The sequence below is a fragment of the Pundamilia nyererei genome, unplaced genomic scaffold (genome assembly GCF_000239375.1).
Source record: "Pundamilia nyererei isolate P.nyererei 1_Seehausen unplaced genomic scaffold, PunNye1.0 scaffold00008, whole genome shotgun sequence".
Classification (NCBI taxonomy): Eukaryota; Metazoa; Chordata; class Actinopteri; order Cichliformes; family Cichlidae; genus Pundamilia; species Pundamilia nyererei.
Genome location: NW_005187409.1, coordinates 6,474,477 through 6,497,409, shown reverse-complemented (window position 1 = coordinate 6,497,409; position 22,933 = coordinate 6,474,477). Strand labels below are relative to the sequence as shown.

At 38.6% G+C, this 22,933-nt stretch overlaps 2 protein-coding genes and 1 long non-coding RNA gene across 3 annotated transcripts; all 3 read left to right on the top strand.

Moving 5' to 3' along the window:
• The first annotated feature begins 10,161 nt into the window (after nt 1–10,161).
• LOC102192453 (uncharacterized) lies at nt 10,162–11,305 on the top strand. The gene is made up of 3 exons (XR_001290235.1): nt 10,162–10,228; nt 10,568–10,676; nt 11,246–11,305. It is a non-coding gene; the product is annotated as an uncharacterized LOC102192453 (long non-coding RNA).
• Nucleotides 11,306–12,990: 1,685 nt separating this feature from the next.
• Nucleotides 12,991–15,409, top strand: selenoh (selenoprotein H). The gene is made up of 5 exons (XM_013908281.1): nt 12,991–13,034; nt 14,170–14,296; nt 14,594–14,736; nt 14,822–14,938; nt 15,157–15,409. The coding sequence occupies exons 1-4, from the start codon at nt 13,019–13,021 to the stop codon at nt 14,923–14,925; spliced, it is 390 nt and encodes a 129-aa protein (XP_013763735.1). The 5' UTR covers nt 12,991–13,018; the 3' UTR covers nt 14,926–14,938; nt 15,157–15,409.
• Nucleotides 15,410–16,290: 881 nt separating this feature from the next.
• clp1 (cleavage factor polyribonucleotide kinase subunit 1) lies at nt 16,291–21,477 on the top strand. The gene is made up of 6 exons (XM_005723162.2): nt 16,291–16,574; nt 17,257–17,531; nt 17,676–17,783; nt 17,876–17,995; nt 20,077–20,214; nt 20,331–21,477. The coding sequence occupies exons 2-6, from the start codon at nt 17,259–17,261 to the stop codon at nt 21,015–21,017; spliced, it is 1,326 nt and encodes a 441-aa protein (XP_005723219.1). The 5' UTR covers nt 16,291–16,574; nt 17,257–17,258; the 3' UTR covers nt 21,018–21,477.
• The last annotated feature ends 1,456 nt before the right edge of the window (nt 21,478–22,933 follow it).

Here is a 22,933-nt window from a genome sequence, read left to right as displayed (position 1 = left end):
TTACACAGAAGTGAGTGGGAGTTTTCTTTGTTCTTGTCTTTGCTCTAATCTCACTCTAAGTGCTCTCTAAGGATGATGCAAAAGAACAAAAAAATCAATAATGAATTTACACGAACACTTAATCAGATGAAAGCAGAGAGCAGAAACCTGAGTAGCAAATCATAAGACATACAGTTATATAATGCAACAAGTCTTTCAGCAAGTCTGAAATTGATAACCTATTGAATAAGGGCTTTGCATGGAATATTCCATCCAGTAAAATGAGGGAGTCGTGCAAAAGTGAGGATATTTGTTTATAGAAGGGAGGGGATATTTATTATCTGTATAACTGTGTGTAGTAGACGCAGTGTGTGTTCAAGGTACCCAGCCTTGGCTATGTTAAGCCAGTCACTTTTCTCAACATGTGCAGAAGGCAGCTATATCAGGTCGCATTACATATACAGTGAGATGGATGAATAAGCTCTCGAGATGTGCGCGTGTGTGTGTGGGGGTTTGGAGGGAGGGGCTGAGGTATGATTCAGGGCAGAACGGGGAGCACACCAGGGATGAATATGTGATGTGTCCCGGAATCAGCACACCCCCTCAACAGATACTCTCACCATGCTAATGATAATGATGATGATGATGCACACACTCACGCATCTGTTTGCTAGTGCAAGGACACGTGCACGTACATAAACAGCAACATGTGCACACAAAAAGAAGTTTAGCTGAGTTGCCTCCAACTTCACACTTCGTGGTTGGCCTCCATGTAAATAATTATTCACAACTTTCACAGATTGCCTTGTTTTTATTTTAATATTAAAATATGTGATTGTTGCTTCTGGTTGTAGTTCAGATTCACTGAAAAGTGACAAAAATCAGTTTTTTAAGAATTGCATTTTACACAACAAATACTGTCTTTTTTTATAACAAAAAAGGTACCACAAAAAAAATACTGAATATCTGAAAAATCTGCACAAGTCAAGTTAGTCCTGTGATCCTCACACATAAAAATGTAAGCCAATAACTGACGTTTGATAACAAATGAATGAGTCATATGTTACAAATATGGTACAAATAATATAATATTAACATAAAACTATGCATCTTTCTAGAATGTGTTTATTGAGCCTAAAACAAACAAACTATGCTAGTTCCGTCTTTCTGCTGGGAACACTGGATGTTTTCCACTTGTGAAGAATTTCTCTCATTGTTTCAAAATTGTTTAAAAGTAGCCTTAATACGTCTTTACTTTGTGATATTGACACCTGCTGACTCTAAAGGAAAACCATTTTATTATAATTGACTTTACCCACCAGGGACATAACCTATTCCCTGCGGTTCCCAGTGATCTGCGGGAATAGCTTCTCTGAACCTTAAAAGTACTGAGAAGTTTGTTTGAATCTTTTTCTCCACTAAATAAACAATTACTGACCGCTTTACATGACACCTGGTGTTACCTGTCCTCCTTTCTCCACAGGTGTGCCAATGCTGGCTCAGTTCCCAGTGAGAACTTGCGCAAAAGCACGTACAAAAAAAGGAAGAATCTCCCCTTACTGGAATAAAAATTCTAAATATCAGCTGTGAAAAAGTTTGTTCTTGATCTGAAAGGAAGTTAGATGAGAACATTGACACTACTCCCAGATAGCTCTGTGAAATAGCTTAGCTCAAAGACTGAAAAGAGGGGAAAAGGTGTGTAATAATTTAAAAAGTTTGAGGAATAAAACCTGCACTTTTTAAGATCACTAGTAAGAACATCATATTTGGTATGTTTGATTCTTAGAAACACTGTATAAATGTGTGTTTACTGCTTTACAGAGCGATATATGTCAGAGTATTTTTTTTGACTAGGCCCAGGCACTTCCTGGAGTCTACTTGTTGCCTGGCAACTACTCAGAGGTGAAAACTCAGTAAAAAATATCAACGAGCAATTTTCACATGCTTTTACATTTATTTAAAACAAATAATAGTATTAAATTATAGAGCTTCAGAGATGCTGGTAGGTGGATTTTGTTACTGGGTCATTCGTGGAAAAATCCTCAGAGTCAGCAAATTTGTTTCTTTACTAAAACTTTATAGATCAATGCAAAATTTTACTTCATACCATGAATATTTTCAAATAAATTTAGAGGCCTCCAAAGTGTTAATAGGTGAGTCAGACCTTTGGTTACTTTTCAATTAACATTTTTGTTTTCCCCAGAGTTTTTAGCTAACAGAATCAAAACTTGTAGAAATTGCAAATGAACCTGTACTTTTAAGCACTTTTACTACACCCATCATTACAAACACTTTTTTTTCTATGTATCAGTCCCTTGTCTAACATTCAGACACTCACTCACAGATATACATCAAGAAACTTCAACATGTAGATTTGAGGAGCCAGGGATTGTTGTTCTGATATATAGATGTCCCTGTCTTCCTACACCTCCACAGCCATAAACCTTGAAAAATATTGGACTTACTTCTATGTAGCTTAAGAGCCTGTAACTAGGAACATTTTATACTGTTTAGGTAAGATTCTACGTGGCTTCATAAATTAAAGTTGTTGTAAAATATTGTAAATAAAAAATAAATCATTTGAGATTTATTACAAGGTTGTTGTTTTTAATTCAATAACCTACTAATAGGCAGAGGTAGGGTTGGGTATCATCACTGATTTCTAGAATCGATTCGATTCCGATTCACAAGGTCCCGAATTTATTCGATTCGATTCGAATCGGGGAAATTTTGCCTCAGACAGTCATAAATACGGGTATTATAATTCTGATCACTTATCAGTACATTTCTATATTTTTATATCTATAAAAAGAAAGCTGACACTTGTGAGACTTTATCAAAGGTGTAACCATCACAGCTGATTCCTTTGTGTCAAAGTAACTGAGGATAAAACACAGAAAAACACGAAGGCGGTTTGCTGGGTTTTTATAGCAGATGACCTTAAATACATTGTGCAGTCAAAAACGAAGTTAAGCAAAGCAAAATTACAGAGGTTTGATTAGAGACACAGCTAAGCATTTTTGCAATTTTGCATAATTTTAAAAAGTTTAAATTTGTTCAGTATTGAACAGCAGAAATTAAGCTTTCTTGTCGGAAGTAAGTTAAAAAAAAAACACAAACAAACAAACAAACAGCGGCCGACACCATAGACTGGTGGGTTATAAGTAGGAGTGGGTGACGAAGTTTATGTGAAAAAAGTAGTTTGGATCATCTTTGGTTGCTGGTTCAGTCAATATTGTTTGGAGAGAGATAAAAACCTGCAGCTTCAGAATCTAGTGCAAAAAGGAGGTAAACAAAAAGCGCCCGCTGACGCTTCAAAATCAGTGAGCTGTCGGCTTTCAGCGCCCACGGCGTGTCTGCGTCTGCGTACAGGCCGTCGGGTGAGAAAGGCGACATCTCACTGATTTGGATGCCTTGGGTCCGCGTTTTGTGTTTACGTCTTTGTGCAGAATCCGTGTACCTGCTCTCACTGACTGTTTTAGCTGTTTGGTGGTTGTAGAAATTTCGTGAGGTTTAACCTGAGATTCTGGCATTTCGGGCAAAATAAATTTATATTTAAAAATCGATTTAGGATTTTAATGAATCGATATCACGTTATCCAAGCCAGAATCGATTTTAATTGATAAATAGATAATCAAAACCCACCCCTAGGCAGAGGCAATGTGGATGTTTCACCTTGTTTTGGTTTTTTGTTTGTTTTTAAAGTTAGTTAGCTAGCTAAGCTAAGCTAAGCTAATTCATTGCCAATGTGATGTGGAAGAAAAACAGGAAAAAGTTACAGTAAATATTTGTGTCTTCTATTTGTAAATGTCTGTGTAAGACTTAAATGCCTCTTAATATAATCAATTCGTGTAATCATCATCTTTCATATTTAATCATGCAGCATATATTTATAAGAATTAAGTATGAGTGAAAAAAACATTATGTGGTATAAGAAAATACAAAAGGCCCTGTTTTAATGAGTTAGTGAGTTATATGTATTCACCGGTGCCTTTTTTCAGGTATGTCTTTTCAACTGCTTGTCTAATCAGTCAATCACATGACAGCAGTTCAGTGTATTAATGCATGTAGAGCTCACAAATCTGCAGCAACTATGTGATGCTGTCCTGCGAATATGCACCAGAATCTCTGATGAATGTTTTTAGCACCTTGTTGAATTTATGTCACAAAGAATTAAGGCCTTTCTGAAGTACCTAATAAAATCACTGGTGAATGTATGTCTCATTAAAATTTGCTGTTGAATACTGAACTGAGAAGTAATACTTTATACTTTTGACTGCAAGAAAAAGAGAAAATAAGTATTCTTTGTAAGTTTAAGGTTTGTTTTTTTTTAAACTCCATTTATAGAGTATTCATGTGTTTTCTTAATTACTTTCATTATTATAAGAAATGTCTCTGCTGTTATGTTCAAAGGAAATACATCTACAATATGTCTAGATGCAGTCAGTTACCAGGTCAGAAAGTATTTCACAGTATAACTGTGACAAAACTACTTTAAAGGCAGTTTTGAGCTTTGGTTATGTAAAAGGACTTTTTACTGTGTGTCACAGTTTCACGCTACTGTTAGAGGAGATGAGATAGCAGTATTAAATTACTCCCCTCAGCTTTTTCCTGCCACTGATAACCACCTGCAGAAAAACTTTCATCGTGACCAATGTAATTACCCTTCCCATATTCTCAAGTCCCAATTTCATGGCAGAACTGTGGGCGGTTGCCCTCCATGGCGGAAAGCAGCTGCCTGGGTGGTCATGGGACATATTTAGTGTTTTTCCGGTGCAGGAACCAGGCCATTAACAGCCAGAATTTCTCTGATCGTCAGACTTTGATGATGTGTGCCCACTCATTCTCCCCCAACTCTCTATCTAACTTCTGCTGCCTCTGCTTTTATTCCTCTCTTTTGTGTGTTTGCATCTTTTTAATTTGCTGTCACTCAGTCTTTGTCTGAAACCCATCGCTCCGGCACTTCTCTCTCCCTGACAGTATCCTCCATGTGGCTGTCTATGCTTGTCTTGAATAAGCCTGCGTGTTGGCCCGAATGAGTTGGCGTTTTAGTTTGCGTTTTGCCGTCGTGTTTGCTGACGTTCACCTTCACACGTGGTATTTGCAGAGGATGAACCGAGACTCACACCCTGACGTCAAAGGAGGCCGGAAGGAAATGAAATGTATGGGGGAAGAATTTCAGAAGGATGGAGCCGATGAATTTCCTCCCACTGCGTGCTGGATATTTACCCTGCAAAAGAATTCAGTCGAATGGTTGAGAGTGCAGGGCTGCAGTCAACAGGAAAGCGAACCTATCACATCCATAATTGACAAACATCATTTGCAGTGCTGCTACACAGCAGTGCCAGCTTCTATTAACCAGCACGTGAAAACCTGAGCCTGCTGGACGGCAAAGCCTTCCTCCTGAACAGAAAAGCAAGACTGAATGAATAAATCATTTTAAGTGGAAACAACGAAAGAGAGAGAGGCTGCCTATGAGTTCACACACTGAACATCAATGTTCCTACTGCCTGTGGGAGTTTCACTAGACGAAGAGCTGCCAAGCAGGAGGGAGTCAACTGGGAAACCTCCCAAACAATTACTAAATATCAAAAAAGAAAGCTTTCGATGAATTTTGAATTAAATATGTCTTCTTTTAACTTTTGCAGTTCTTTGAACAGTTGTCCATGTATTCGGGTTCCTGAGTCAAGTACCCAGTTCCAAGCTTTGGGCTTTTTAAAATAATGTTTCCTGATTGTGTTTCTTTGCATTTGGTTCTTCCCTCTAATTCTGTTCTTGGTTTTAGTTCATATTGTATTCCTATTTAACCTTCACCTCATTACCATGTGTGTAAACTGTTTACATCTTCCTCTGGTCCTTTGTCGCATCCTCGATCACTGCTGTGTGTTTCCTTGCTCCATGTTTCCTGAAGTTATGCGCTCCCTATCTATGTTACTGTACAAATAATATGTTATTAACATAAAACTATGTTTCTAGAATATGTTTATTGGGGCTAAAACAAACAAACTATGCTTGTTCAGTCTTTTTTCTAAATTCTGCATATAACTGATGCCTGTGGTGTCTCACATGTAACTATTGGGGGTTTTACAGTTTCTTTGGCTTTGGGGTGAGTTTGCTGGGACGTCCACTACTGGATGTTTTCCACTTGTGAATAATCTCTCTCACTGTTTTAAAATTGTTTGAAAATAGCATTAATGTGTCTTTCCCCTCCGTGATTTACCCCAGATTTCTATTGTTTTGTATTCCTGACTCCAGTGCTTCCTTCAATGTTTGAGATTTTGAAAAAGCTCCTGCATCAAAGCGGTTTTTGAGTTCACATTTTTCCCTCTCCTCCATACTGGGTCCAAAAGCTGCTGCACAGCACATGATTTTACTTTTAAAAAGAAACAAACAAAACAAAAATACTACATAAGGTATAAAATCCATACTTTACTATAAATTCTTTCCCTTATCAAGTTCTGGATCATGGGTGCAAGAGGAGGAGTGCACCGCAAACAGGCTGCCAGTCCCATTAACACCAACAGAGAGAATGCACGAACTCCAACACAGAAATTTGAACCCAAGACCTTTTTGTTGGTAACCTATACTAGCTTCTTGTGGATGTAAAATGTAAAGCATTGATAATTTTTTGTTAGACCCTGACCCTAACCCTTCAGAACTTGAGCACGATTACCTCAGCCAAGGACGTAATAGTTCTGTCCTTAAAACACGACAGCTCCAAAAGTTTTGAACGAATTCTCAGTTAATGGTCAGAAATTGACAGAAACCCTTATATTTTAGAAATGAAGGCTTCTGTATAAAGCAGTTTATCAAAATATTTCTTACTGCCTTTTTACTGCCATATATTCTAAATATCATGTTATTATGATCTTAAATAAGGTCAAACATTCATAAAATGTCTTTTATATTTAAAACTTTACTTGAAATTCTGCTGCCTTTGACTGTATTGGAAACATTCAGGTATTGATACTGGTATATGGGTACTCCAGACGTCCAAATGTCATTTTATATTTGACCTCTGATCTCAGTTTTACATTTCGCATTTGTCGTTGTTTCAGGTTGACCCCAAAACGTGTTATATCTTTAAAGGGAGTATTACCTAGTTAGTTAGAAATATACTACACTATATTATTATAAAACAAGCTCAGGTTATTCGTGCCCAGTTATTTACAAACAAATATCTATTATCCATTATCGACTCCTACATAATGTTTGTGTAATCAAAGTAAACATCTCTCATGCTACTCTTGTCTGAGTTTCTTAGCTGAGGTCATAATTACACATTACCAGTATAGTTAAACGCACTCGAGTGTTACGGTAGCTAATCAGTTGGCTGCCCAACTATTATTAAGTATTATTTATTTTTGGAAAACAAACTTGTTTTCACTTTATGTATGTTTATGTATGTTGCTAAACATCAAAATAATTTTTTACTAAACAATGTAATGCATGCTACATATGTAGTATATCCACATAAAAAAAAGGCGGTTTCATAAATAAATTTAATAACAGTCACCGCAGGCACATTTTGGGACCAGGCCTTATATTTGGAACCCGTGCTCTTAGTTTTCATTAAACTTGAAACAAAGAAACTACAGAGAATTTTTGTCACAGTAAAGCCCTCTGTGCAAAGATAGAACTGATAAGTCATTTTCACATCTGACTGACTGTATCGATTTGTTGAATATCTTAGGTTCATCAAAGTTGTACAGTCTGCGTTTTGCAGTATAAAGAGACAGACACAGATTAGTTAAGTGCCATAATAGAGCTTTGACAGCTGAAGAGGTTAGAAGTCAGAACAATAAGATGCAGCCATAAATAAGAATTGGATTCATGAATGAAACGTCAACCTTCTGGCACTGCTCCTCTGCTTGTGTGTGCATGCACAGAAATATCCATGAACATGCATGAGAATTTATGCGATGAGGCTTGTTGCCCTGTGCGTCCGGCCTTGCGTCACTTAGAAGCAAAAAGAGGAGAGCGGGGTGACGACAGGGCACATCTGTCTGAAGATCTGTCCACTCTTCTGAACATTTACGCAGACAGCTAAAAATATACTGCGACAGGCTGCATAGAGAGCCTGCTGGGAGCCAAAGAAGCACTCGGGATTTGATGCATGCTTCTTTTTTTCCCTCTGCCTTTCTGATTCAGAAAGAGTGAAAGATGTCATCGTATGACAAAGACAACAAGAGTAAAACCCAAGAAGTGTGAGCCTTGAGTTTGTTGTAAGTAGGAGAACAAAAGCACGGTGATTAGATGAGCAGTTGTCGTGAGTCAGTCACTCTGCCTCCCACTGGGAGCCTGTATAGCCCATTTTTTTTGGCACAGACGCAACTTGTGACGTCCTTTTGACAATTGCTTTATATGTGCCCAAAAATATGACTTCCAGAGCCACTGTGAGAGACACTGCTATTCCGGTAACACCATATTTGCTTCTGACTTTGGAGTAGGCAAACACATCCGTCTGGTGCTCTGCAGGGTTTTTCTCTCACTTTTCTTCTTGTTTGTTTTGGATGCCGTCTCTCAGCCATCCCGCACGAGTCCACATTTGGGAATCGTGCAAAATTATTAGAGAATATGGGACAGGAGCCCCTGGGACCCGCATTCATCTGTCTCCCTGTTTACAGAGGATAACAGGAAGAGCTTTCTCTGGAAGAGCCAGAAAAGTGGATTTAATAAAAAACTTTACAGGTTTTAGCAGAACCGGATGACGCAAATACAAGTCCAAAAAGTTAATCAACTTGGGTCCCAACACTTTATCTACGGCTCAGACAGCTCAGTAGGCTGAGCCAGAGATCTGTAGCCATAGATTAGTTATTTAAATTTGTTCATTGCATGAAACAATTTAAAAGCTTTTATTTAATTAAAAAAACAGCAAATCTGTTACATGTCTTAAGCCTCTTTGTCTTATCCACTGAGCAACTAGGCCTGCTGAGCTGCTACATTGTATGGATCATTGTACATAAACAATGCTCTAATGACCAGCCAACTGTAGAAGATGTACTATTTGAACAAAGTCCAAAAAACATCAAAAATACAGAGCTGCGACATGAGGGACATAGAGAGAAAACACAGGGAGCAGAGGTGGCAAAAGTACAGCCTCTGAAATGTACTCAGAGTAAGAAAGTAAAAAATAGCTCCTTGAAGGACAATTCTACCAAACATTTTTGTACTAAGGTAACTGAACCATGTGCAGTATTACTATAATAATTCTAATTCTAATGAACGTACTCAGCTTGAATCTGTTCTGTGGGACATAAACACAGATAGATCATTTTAAAAAAAAAGTTCTGTTGATACATTGATGGGGACTGTGCCTCCACACCTAAACACTAAACTAAGTACAGTCAGTACTTAGTGTAAAGGCTGTGTTCAGCTGGCCAGCTGCTCTTTGTGGCTGTACACAACTGAATTCAACCAGATGTCAGAAGATGTTTCACAGCTATCTCAGCTGACTTCCATTTTCTACACTGACATTATACTATTTATAGAGTGAATGATCATCATCATCATCTTAATTGTTAATTAGTCTATTACAGCTGATGTAAACCAACACTGACCATGGGCACCACAGATACTATGCAGCAGTTCAGTGCAGTTCTTTACAATAAATTCACCACAGTACGACAAGCTGACCTCTTTATCCCATACAAACTACCCAGGATTTTATACGTGACTCTTGAATAACACAAAGTTAGTATATCTTTGTTTGTTTTGCAGAAATATCCAGTCTGTGATTGAAGTGATGACATCACACGCAAGCTTTAAATTTGCAGTTTATAAAGTATCACTGAACAGTTCTTACCTTTAAACCTAGCCTAACACTTGCACTCCTTCCCAAGTATAAATGCTACAGAGGAACCTTTTTTAAGCATTTGTTTAAAAAAATGTAAGCAGTAGGAAGTTCAGATATTTTCTGTTATGGTGGCAAAGTGAGGACCTGCTGATTTACAATATGAGAAGCTATTACAGAGTGAGTAGAGATAAACAAAATAACACAATGACAGGCAACACAAAAGGGCTCAGACATTTTAGTGCACGTTTGAGGTTTGGATAATAATAATAATAATATTTAACACAATTTAGTGGGCTACACACTGAACTTAGAGGGTAAAACAAAGTATCGATCCTGTTGCACTAGTATCGAGCCGATGCCAGTACCAGCACTGGTATCAATACGATCAAAATTTGGGTCGATCCACCCACCTCTAGCTAAAAGCTTTTGTAACAGCGATGGCGCCGAAAGCAGGTAGGTGTGTGAATCCTAAATGCTACACTGCACCACTGAGATAAGTTTGTTTCCAGGTCTTACACACACACTGCACGCTGTCTTATACAGTCTATAACTACAGCAGCTGTCCGGTTTGGATTGGAATTTATCTGCGGAGTTAAAATCAGCAGGAGAAAGTTGGTCAAATGTTTACATTATGCGCTTTTTTTTTTTACGTATTCACATGAAATGTCTGAGCATTTAATAATGTAGCAGGTTAAGTTCACTCCCCTGCCTTATCCAGCATTACATTCTGCAACACAATGCAAGCCCCTTTGTGTTATGAAACCATCACGTAACAGCACGTGCGCTGTTCAGGTCGTCGAGGGAGGAAGCGCAAAGCGGAGGCAGAGGAGCAGCAAACACCAGCAGGGAAGAAGAAGGAGCGAGGAGAGGAGGAAGGCAAAAGAGTGGTCATTGAACACTGGTGAATACACTAATCACATGATTATAAGCGGTGTAGTAAATACCCAGATCAACCACTGCTGTTGTCCACTCACTACTTATTATATGGTTTTATTCATTTTTAGTTTTTCCTTCTGAAATTTCAGTTTAAAAAAAATCAGATGCTGTTGACTAGGTCATATAATCGTAAGACATTAATATAAATCCATTTTACAATATAAAAAACATCCATCCATTCTCTTCTGCTTATCCTTGTCAGGGTCGTGAGGTGTGTGGGTGCTTGATTGAAAAAGATTACTTTTAACAATGACAAATGCAACTGAGTATTTCATCTACAAAGTGGTACTTAAACAGTAAATTGTCTGTTTAGATTCTACAACAGTATTCTATGTTATGCAATTATTTTACGACTAATTCATAAATAAAGTAAAATCAAGTATAATTCTTTACTATAAAGAAAGAAAGTATTTTCTCTTTTGCATTCAAAGTTGTCCTTGGGCTTAGTACTTTCTTAAATGTACTTTTCTAATAAAAGCACCTTATGCGCCTGCACAGATGGCTACCTTATAGTTTACCTGTTGCTTCCTGCAGTAAAAGCTGACGAGTGTATAGGCATAATGCTGAGGAGGTGAAATCTGCCCTCCTGGCTGCCTGTCCTGCACTGCCTGTGATCCTCAACCCTGAGAAACCCCGCAAGAAGAGCTTCGAGATCACTCTTATGGATGGAGACAAAGGTTAGGAAGATGAAAAAGAAAATCCGAGATTAACCCACCCATTTTAGTGTTGCACAGGGGAAATATTAATGTTTATAGTAGCTATATCGACTGTACAGGGATTGTTAAGCATTTGGTTTTTCACTCACTCTGTATTATCACAGGACTTGCTTTGGATTGCCATGTTCACATCAAAAATATTTCCTACTCGCAATCTTCTAAATGACATTGCTCCTCTTTTCTCTGATTCCAAAAGAAACATGCCTGTGGACTGGAATAAAGAAGGGTCCGCCTGCTAGGCTGAAGTTTCCTCAGCCTGATGTAGTAGTTGCTGCTCTACAGGAGGCTCTGAAAGTTGAGCGGATGCCAAAGTTTGCCAAAGCTGTTGCACAGAAAACATCAGCTACAGATTAAGTAAGAGATGTACGTTCCCCCTAATTTAATCTGGCTGTCAGTTGAAACAAGTTATTTCTTCTTTTATAATTATTTTATTTTGAGGCAAACATCCATCCATATTATTTGTGGAAAATCTCAGGCTACGCTGAGCTGTTGATGATGCTTTGCCTGTGTTTATCGGAAAGAACTGACTATTCCTGTCCAATGTTTATGTTTTAGCCCAGCGTTCAGGAGATGTGACCAGTGGAAGCACAAAATGATGAGGAGTGACCAAGGAGATGTTCTCAGTCCCTCCTCTGATGAGTCAAGTGCCAACTGTTGTCATCTTCTGGACACATGAGGTCATCTGGTGGAGCATAATGATGCTAATGATGTTTTTATATGTGTTTTGGTAAATTAGAGATTTTCTTTGTTACTTTTTAGATGTTTTACTTACTCTAGCCAAACACTTAATTGTTTTGTGCAAGTTAATTTTGCTGTGTTCAACTGGATGACTTGATACAACAATAAATCATGTTTTTTTTCTGTCCATCCACTTTCTTTATTATGGTCACAGGGGGTCTGAAGCCCATCCCAGTTGTCCTTGGTAGAGGCAGGGTACACCCTTCACAGATCGCCAATCTATTGCAGGGCTAAAATGGAGATACAATCAACCATTCATATTCACATTTACGCCTACAGCCAATTTAGAATCGCCAGTTAGTCTAATTAACTTAACCCAATGAATGTTTTGGACTTTGGGAGGCTGGAGACTGCTCAATTCAAACACTGGGCATTCTTTCTGCAAAGCAACAATGGTAACCATTACTGTGTTGCACTTTTGACCTTTTCCTAAATGTAAACCAGCAGGACCAAGATAAACACAAAAAATATGTTTAATTTACTCAGGCAGGAACACACATAACCCTTTAAATCAGGTAACACACGTTCACTGCTTTAACTTTATATGCTTAAGTGTGTTGTCACCATACAAACACCATGTATTCCTGTTCATGTATAGGTACATACAAAGATAATGAAAGCACACTTATGCTAATGCTGTATGTGTTTAACAAACGGTTTGCATTTTTCTTTAAATGCAGCTTTAGTTAAATTACAGTAATTATATTAACACATTAGAAATAATAACGATAGATCTCATTTTCATTCATGCTCAGAAAACTTCCTACTAATGGTTTCGCCCAGCCAAACTGAAACCCCCTTCCCAAATATATTGGTACAGTCGACATGCGCGCGCCAAAGTTTTGTAACAGCAATGGCGTCCAAAGCAGGTGGGTGTGTGTTATAGGAATGTAAACAATACCGTATTTTTTTTCTACAACAAAAGCTGTAACGGAGTTTGTCTGAGGAGGAAGACGGTTGTACCATTTTGATCTAGCGGTTATCATCCCCATGACTGTTTCACCCTTCTTTGTAGGTCATTTAGCTGAATGGCTACATGCACCGGAGCAAAGTAGTAACTGCGAAGATATTTACATTATTCACTTTCTAAACTCGTTAAATGTAGCATGAGTCGGCGCGCTGACCTTTCTGACCATGTTTATTATGCAACGACTCATTAAATGGGTCATTATTATTACTACTCTGTTAGGTTATGAAACTTCTCAGCTTGCACGTGCCCGAGTCCTCCTCTACTCACTCTCCTCCCACCAAGGGCATGACAGGAGGAGTTGGAGCATTAGGCATTTATAAAACAGACCTCTTTACTTCATTTTATAAGGTTATACATTAAATATGACATGTAGCACAGCTGCATCCGAAATTATTTTGTACTCGAGTTCTGTGACAAACTGGCGATCTGCCCACAGTGTAAACCCCATGTCGCCCTATTTAAGCTGGGAGTCTTACAGCCCAACTGCAATCCTGAACTGAATAAACAGAAGAAGATGGTGGATGGATGATTGCTTTATTTTTGGGCTTTTGTAAGACTCTACTAAGGCCAAAGACACCTCAGGCTAAATAAGTAGGTGGGTGGGCATAGGACCAGCATTCACCAGGAAGGGGCCTATGGTTTTATTTAACCATGGCAAGGGAAGCAACATGTGCCAGCTACTTGCAAAGGATCAAGTAAATCGATGAACTGCATGTATTTTTTCTTTTGGGAAACTGACTTCTTTGCCTACATACTTCACTTGCACATTGTGCATCACTGGCCTTTTGATTGTGAATTTGAATTTCACTTTTTGACAATCAGCCACTAAAGATACACCCTTGAGTCCTCAATTGTAGCTTCTTGTGCAGGCCACTGTCTCCTCTGTCTTATTGATGTTTTTAGAAATTTTCCATTCAGTATTGTGCGGCCTGATTGAATTCTGGGTCATGGACAAAAGGACAGAGGATAAATGAGATATGGAGGCACAAATTCAAGAAACAGCCAAACACAAAACTGCGCATGTGTGTTTGTAGGTCGTGGTGGGAAGAAGCGCAAAGCAGAAGTTCAAGCAGAGGAGGAGAAACCCTCAGTGGAGGAAAAGAAGGGCAGAGGAGAGGATGAAAGCAGCCAGGAAGGCCTCAGGGTGGTCATTGAACACTGGTAAAGAAAAAAATATGTAATCACGTTATAATCAGTGGTGAAGGAAATGCTAATTGTGTTTATTTAAAGTGAGTAAATATAGCCCCCATTTTAAAATACTTAAACACTTTGGTTTTTATTTTTAATTAAGTATCAGAAGTGAATGCATTGATTAGGTGGAAAAAAACAATAGTTCTCATGAAATCTGTTTATATTATTATTGAACCAGAACCAAAATAGATAACATCACAGTTCACTGTGTAACTCAACTCTTAAAATCTGCAAAAAGATGTAATCTTGATGTGTCACTTCTGGCAGTAAAAGCTGACGAGTGTACGGGCGTAATGCTGAGGAGGTGAAATCCGCCCTCCTGGCTGCCCACCCTGAACTGACTGTGGTCCTCAACCCTGGGAAACCTCGCAGGAACAGCTTCGAGATCACTCTGCTGGACGGAGGCAAAGGTAAACAGGATTTACTCAGCAATGTGGATCTTTCATTGTAAAAAAAAAAATGATACAAATGACATTTTCTTCCTGATTCCTAAAGAAACATCTCTGTGGACTGGAATAAAGAAAGGCCCACCTCGTAAGCTGAAGTTTCCACAGCCTGATGTGGTAGTTTCTGCTCTGCAAGAGGTTCTGAAGGCTTAGACACCAAGTGAAGGTTTGGCAAAGCGGTTTGACTGAATAATGAATGCATAAAAAACAGATAGAAAATAAGAAAATTCAGCTTTACTTCTTATTTACAGTAAACTGGTAACTCATGTAGCTTTGTAAATAGAATCAAGTCAAAATGCCTTGTGAATTGCAATGCAGCTGTTCAGTGAACAACAGTTGTGTATAAGTGTCTTTTTAACAAAACTTTTCCCATGTTATTTGCAGCCCAACATTCAGGAGATGCAGCCAGTGGAAGCAAAAATGATGAGAAGTGACCAAGGAGATGTTCTCAGTCCCTCCTCTGATGAGCCATGCTCTAACTGCTGCCATCTTCTGGGTGCATGGTGACACCTAGTGGAGCTTAGTCGAGCCAAAGCATTTCTCTGGCACATTACTGCTGTTTACTGTTGTGTTTCACAAACGTTCAGTTGTTGTTTTATGTCTGTTTTGTTTTTGGGGTTTTTTGATAAATAAAATCTTTTTTGGGGTAATTGTGTGTATTTTGTTACAACTATCCAAACACTCAGCTGTTATTATGGAAAGGTTTTCTTATTTTTATTCAGGAACCAAGTGTGGAGAAGAAAACTAGAGATACAATTTGTGTGTTGAAACACATTAATGCTCACATGCATTCAGAAAGTGTAGCAATGTTTTTGATTGACTCAATACTATAAAACCACTATTAGCATTTATATTTTTATTAACAACATATTGCAACTCTTGGCAAATAAAGTACATGTTACTAATTGATAGGATTAATAGTTTTAAACAGCTGGCAAAGCACCTTGTATCATATTTTAGAAGGTTGTGCAATTACATTCACCTAAGCAATGGCCTTAATTAGTAACTTGAGGGCTCTGATCTTAGTCTTGTGCAAAATAGTCATCTTCCAAACGTGATCGCAAATATTTGCTAAAAACGGTTGCTGGTATTTAAAAAGTTTTAAATCACTTGTTGGCCTTAAGAAATGAGTATATCAGAAGAACAGCTGAGGTTAAGCAGTTTGGAGACAAAGTTAGAGAGGAAAGGAGATGGTTAGAACATGTGCAATGGGTACATTGGATAAAGTATGTTCAATGTGGAGTTTCCAAACAGGAGGAAAGAGGAAGACCACAGAGAAGGTAGTGAAGGAAGACACGCAGAGGGTTTGCGTGACAACGGGGATAGAGTGAGTTGGAGACGCGATCCGTTGTGGCGACCCCAAAAGGAAGCAGCCGAAAGAGGAAGATTTGTTAATCTGTCTGTAATCTATAATCTGTCAAATGTCTCTTGTGTGAATGATATCAAGCCATTTTGATCCCCCCAAAACATTCCTGTCACAAGGTAGAAGCTACAATGAATTTCGTGTCATATGCCAAGCTAATATAAACAAGTCGCGTTGTGAGGACGTCACACAATGACACGGAAAACGCGATCGTCTGCCAAGTGTTTGCGAAATGTTGCTTTGTTTTGTTTTTGCCTTAAATATAAACAAGGATAGCAGACACACAAAAAGGATTCAAAGTCTTCCGTTTTTGGCAGACGAACATTTTGTTTGAATAATCGCCGGGGTGTGACGTCATTGTCCCGCGACCAGGCAAGTCGACTCAACGGTTCCTCATGAGCACGGGACCGATTTCCTTCTACAATAAGTCTTGAAATTGGTGCGTAACTTTTATATATTACAAATTAATACGTTTTAGACTTTTGCTTGACGTTTCGAGAATCGTCTGGGCGGGTTTGTAAGCAGTGATTCGACCTTTGCTAATCTTAGAAAGGTCGAATTAGCCGTGGCTCCGCTAGCTGGTTTGTTGATTTAAGGGGTTTCCCTTTTAGCATCGTATATAGAAAACATTTTTCAAAGAATAAATATGTTGAAAATATATGGACCAACTTTGGAGCATAACATTTTTAGGGAAGTCAAAAATGGTCGAGCAGAAAATGTTCAAAAAATGACTCATGATCTCAGATTGACTAATCCTGCAGAGGGAAAACACCGATCACATCACAGTATTTAAACAATTCCATCTTTTACTCTGTGTGATCAAGTTTATCTTTTATGCATACAATGTTAAAACACCAAATTAAAAATAATGTGAGGGGTAATGCTAGAGTTAAAATTAGTGTTATTAAAAAGTTGTAAAACTACAGTGGTTAGCTTGTGACTTTAAAATGCAAATACTTAATAAAGATCCATGTTAACACACTTTCCTTTAAGCATTGCTTTATTAGAGAAGCTATGTGGAATGTTTTGTTGTATTACTACGCTATGTATGCATGTAACTTTTTTCTTTTCAGCATGCTACTTCTGCCAAATTATTGCAACCTAAAGTTTCTCGTTGACAGTCATGGCAACAGAGGGGGTGGAAAAGACGAGTGAAGATGCTCCAGCAGCTGGAAAGGCCAGCACCAGGTATGACCTGGAAAAGGAGACTGAACTTCGCTTTGAGGTGGAGTCAGGGGAAGCAGCTGAACAAGTTGAGCTGGAGCTGCTCACAGGAATGGCTGAGGTGTTTGGCTCCGAGCTAAACCGAAACAAAAAGTATACATTTGGACCAGGCTCTAAGATTGCAGTTTTCACTTGGCAAGGCTGTAGTGTGAATCTTTATGGGAAGCCAGAGGTAAGCACGTGGATGAGAATACTTGCAGATTTAGGAAAGTTCAAATGTGTCTGTTGTGTTACATTTAGTCGCATCATTGTGTGTTTCACTTTGGGGAAAAAAGACAAAGCCACAAATACCATCATCTTGCTTTCATCACCGCAGGTTGCTTATGTGTCCAAGGATACGCCCATGCTGCTCTACCTAAACACACATGCAGCCCTTGAACAGATGAGAAAACAAGCAGAGCGTGACAATGAGAGGGGGCCAAGGGTATGTTTGAATGGGGAACTACTTCATATAGTAACTTATCAGATCCCATGAGTGCTTCTTGGATTAATGCTAAATTATAAATCGACCCTCAGGTGATGGTGGTGGGACCGACAGATGTTGGGAAGTCAACGGTGTGTCGGCTGCTTCTCAGCTATGCTGTGAGGGTTGGAAGGAGGCCAACATTGGTGGAACTGGATGTTGGACAGAGCGGGGTAAGATATAAATATAAATATCAAACAGTCGGCTGGTATTTAAAATATTGCATATCACAGCCTGCAGACTCAGCTGTCTTGATTTTGTGCAAAGTGATGCTAAAGCATGTACAGCATCTACTTTGTTTATTTAGCTTTATAGCTGTGATGATCCCCCTGTTTGTCTGCCCATGTGGCTTTTTCTGTTTTATCAGATGCACAAGTTCTGGAAAAAAAATCTTGACATCTGTTTTAATATCTGTACAAAGAAAAAGAACATTAGTCTTTCAGTTGTTTACAGTCACTGGTGTTAATTCAAGTCATTGCAGTAAAGAACAAAGAATTCTACACAGGATTGAGAGCACTGAATTCCTCCTTTCATTTATTAAAGGGAAAAACTATCCAAACGTACCCGGTCCTGTGTGAAAAAAAGTATTTGCCCCCTAAATCTAGTGACTGGTTATGCCATCATTTCCAGGAAAAAACTACAATCGGGTATTTGCGATATCTGGCAATAACTTTCAGATCACTTTGGAGGAATTGTGGACCACTTTTCTTTGCAGTAGTTTTAATTCAGCCACACTGGAGGGTTTCCAAGCATCTCAATTTGATTTAAGTCCAGGCTTTAAGTAGGCCACACCAAAGTCTTCATTTTGTTTTCTTACGAGTCATTCAGAGGTGGACTTGGTGGCATGTTTTGGATCATTGTTACTGTATACTGCATAAGCTAAGTCCGCTTGAACTGATCGACACCCTCATTCAGGATTTTCTCATAGAGAGCATAGAGGTTCCATAAATTACAGCACCCTAGACTATCGTACTACCAGCACCATGTTTGCTGATTAAAATAGTTCCACTTTTCTCTCATTAGTCCACAAGTCTTGGGGATTATTAAGTTGTTTTTTGCCAAATGTGAGATGAGCCTTTGTGTTCTTTTTGGTTAGCAGTGGTTTTCTCATTTTAGCAGGGGTTTTCTCATTTGATTTCTCCCATGGATGCCATTTTTGCCCAGACTTTCTTATTGTTAAGTCAAAAACACTGACCTTAACAGAGACAAATGAGGCCCGCAGTTCTTTAGATATTGTTCTGGGTTCTTTTGTGTCCTCCTGGATGAGTCATCGATGCACTCTTGAAGTAATTTTGGTTGGCCAGCCACTCCTGGCAAGGTTCACCAATATACCAAGTGTTCTCCATTTGTGGCTAATGGCTTTCACTGTGGTTTACTTTGCAGTCCCAAAGCCTTAAAAATGAATTTGACCCTTTCCAGACTCATAGAAGTCAGAGAGTTTGTTTCTCAACTGTTTCTTTAGATTGTAGCACAATGTATTTCTTTTAGCCCACTTCACATTGTCATACAGGATCTATATTTCTTGATTCAACAGGTCTTGTAGTAATCAGACCTGGGTGTGGCTAGTAAAAAATTGAGCTCAGGTTTCCAGAAAATGTGGTTAATCATAGTTGATGATTCAATAAGGGAGCAGATTACTTTTTCACACTGGTAAGTTTAGATAGCTTTTTTCCCTTAATAAATGAAATTGTCAATTTTTTTTCCCATTTACTCAGGTTACCTTTGTCTAATATTAAAATTTGTTTAATCTGAAACATGTAATTGTTTACAATTACAAAAAAAAATTGTCAATATACCAAGTATTTTTTTTAAGGAATGGATCACCTAATAAGTATACTTATTGGAACAATAAGGGGATAGGTGTTCGTGCCTTTGTTGGTAATATAGCATATGAAGCAGTTTGGTCAAAGTTTGTAAATTACAGTATGTCTGTTAATAAAGTATCTGTGTTAGTCATTTGATTGCACTCTATGTTGACTGTAAAGATCTGAACAATGCTGAACAGGACATTTGTTTTATGTGGGACACAGACAAAGTGGCTTTCTTCATATGATGCAGCATGATTAGTGCTTCCACAGATGGTATCATGTATCTTCTTTTTTGTTGTTTTTTGGGGGGGTTGTTTGTTTGTTTGTTTGTTTTAATCTGCTTTGGGTTTTCAGTTTTTTGTGGATAATCTAAAGACCTTAATTTTAATTTTAAAAAATGCAGTTGTTATCAGTTTGAGTAGTAAAAGAAAATTCTGCTCCTTCAGGTGTCTGTACCCGGCACAGTATCAGCGCTCTGCATCGAGCGTCCAGCGGACGTGGAGGAGGGTTTCTCAGTCCAGGCTCCTTTGGTCTACCACTTTGGCTCTACTAGTCCAGGGACCAACATCAAACTTTACAACAAGGTAAAAAAAAGAATGAGTCTAGACCCTTCCTGACATAGTCTGGAGACAAAACTTTAAATTTTTCGTACGTTGTCTTTACCTGTTGAGCATTTAAATCTTTTTGTCACAACATGCAGCTGACATCGTGCCTGGCTGAGGTGTTTTCCCAGCGCTGTGAAGTGAACAGGAAAGCCAGTGTAGGAGGCTGCATCATCAACACCTGTGGCTGGGTGAAGGGCTCTGGATACCAGGCTCTGGTCCACTGTGCGTCAACCTTTCAGGTGGATGTGGTTCTGGTACTGGACCATGAAAGGCTCTACAATGAACTCAAAAGAGACCTCCCTCACTTTGTGCGGGTTGTGCTCCTACCCAAGTCCGGGGGAGTCGTGGAACGCTCCAAGGAGTGTCGGCGGGATACTCGGGATGAGAAGATCCGCGAGTATTTCTACGGCTTCCGTGGAGTCACCTTCTACCCCTTTTCTTACGAAGTGCGTTTCTCAGACGTTCGCATCTATAAAATTGGCGCTCCATCCATCCCGGACTCATGCCTGCCACTGGGAATGTCCCAGGATGACACACAGCTAAAACTGGTGCCTGTTACTCCAGGAAGAGACCTCACATACCACGTCCTAAGCGTGAGCAGTGCTGAAGACGGAGATGAAGGTGCTAGAAAGGGCATAGTGGAGAGTCCTGTGTGTGGCTTTATTGTGGTGACTCATGTAGATACTCAGACACAGGTGATGAAGGTGCTCTCCCCAGCACCTAGACCCCTGCCCAGGCATACTCTGCTCATCATGGACATTCGCTTCATGGATATGAAATGAAGCAGGCCCTCAGAGGAGAGGACTTGGATCGAAGACGTCCTGCTGGGACCCTTTTTATTTTAAGGCTATCTTGTTTGTACTTTACAGAGAAAACATTTTAAGTGTTGAAATTCGGAATGCATCGTTTTTTGTGGTTCATGTGAATCCAGTTTTCAGCCTGTTTCATACATTTTATGATTTAATTTCTACTTATTCAACAATAAGGTGATGGGGAGCAGGGTTTTTTATACTGAAGATTTTTCGTCTCATTGCACAGAAGAGGGAATTAAATAAGAAAAAAACATTACTCTCTACACTAGCCGTTGGTCAATTTGTTGTGTTATCAATTTTAGCATGAGCTGGGAATTGGTGCATCCCTAATAGAAATTGAAAGCAGCTGTAAATTCTTGACCACACTGCACAGATGTCTGTAGAAAAGGATTTTTTTTTAATCAAAGCAAAGATAAAATATTTTTCTTCATAATCTGTTTCATAGAGATTTTTTTTCTCTTGAGTAATAAATTTTTTAAATGTAAAAAGTTGTGTGAGTTTGTTTTTAATTAAACTATCTGACTATATCAGTATGTTTCCCTTACTAACAAACAATAATTTAATTGTCTGCATACCCAATATGTAATGAGCTGAGGATGGAACACACTTAATGAACTTAATTCTAATCCAATCAAACCTGGGAATACTTTGCAGTTTTATAACCTTTCCTAAAGAAATTTAATGTTTTATTCAGTAGGTCTTCTGTTTTGACAAAAGAAAGGCAAATAATAATATCCTGTAGGCTTCATTAAAACACAAACAGTACCAGCATGCTAGTGATTGTTTGGGAGCACTACACTAGCAGGTCATTTAATATTTGTTCTGTAAACACTTACCAGCTTACCAAACCATACCAGATGCTCTTTTAATTTTTTAGAGTAACAGCGTTTCTATGTATGACAACATGACTTATAAGCATACACAAAAACAACACTGTGTGATGCATAATACGTGCAAATATCTCAAACTAAGTATATAATAAATAAGTAGATATTTAAATGTAAGCACGTGGTTCAAAAAAATAATATTGGATAGATTTGTTGTCTGAATCTTTTCTTGCTAATATTTTGTGGGTTTTTTTTGGTTTTTTTGGGGGGGGTTTTCTGAACCTTTTTGTTTTAATAAATTACTTAATTTTTCTTTTCTATTCCCTGCCTGCCATATGTAGTGTTTCTTTGCACCTACTTTATGCATGTCAGTGTTAACCATTTGTCATAACCAGCAGGGTTTGGATTAATCGTAGGTGGGTCTTTTGTGGAGGGTTGAGATGGCCATCTGGAACGTAGATTGTGAATTTTGTGGAAAAGAAACCGTGTAAAACCATTTCAAGTGGGTGTACCGTCAAATTATTTTCACAAACAGCTTATGGCAAATAAAACTCCTTATTAAAAAATATAGAAATCAGTATCTGGTGTGACTGCTGTTTTCTTTTTAAACAGCAGTTGTTCTCTTTGGTGTATAGCATTTTTTTCCCCTAAGGTATGTTCCAGGTGGGTTGTTTTAAGCATTTTCGGTGGATTTGCCACACTAATGTGAATTTAGGTTTTAAAGCTGTTTTCAAGCAAAACTGCCCTTTCTTTCTTTCTTGTTTGTGCTCCTTGCAGCTTCACTGTTACAGCTTTATTCCTCTCATTCATATGCATGTATTCTATCTTGCTTTGTTAACTTTCCTCTTCTCTCTCCAGGCTCTCTTCTATCTGCTTCATACTTTCACTACAGATCACAATGTTATCTGCAAACATTATAGTCCACAGATACTCCTGGCTTACCTCATATATCAAAATGTCCATCACAATTACAAACAAGGGTCTCAGAGCAGATCTCTGACATAAACCCAGCCTGACCATGAACCCAACCAACTGATTCACTAACTTTCCGCAAAGCTC

Excerpts from the sequence above, each read along its gene's own strand:
- clp1 (XM_005723162.2), top strand. The coding sequence starts at position 17,259 with ATGGCAACAGAGGGGGTGGAAAAGACGAGTGAAGATGCTCCAGCAGCT. Across the intron at positions 17,784-17,875 it reads ACAATGAGAGGGGGCCAAGG|GTGATGGTGGTGGGACCGAC; the intron begins GTATGTTTGAAT and ends ATCGACCCTCAG. Across the intron at positions 17,996-20,076 it reads TGGATGTTGGACAGAGCGGG|GTGTCTGTACCCGGCACAGT; the intron begins GTAAGATATAAA and ends CTGCTCCTTCAG.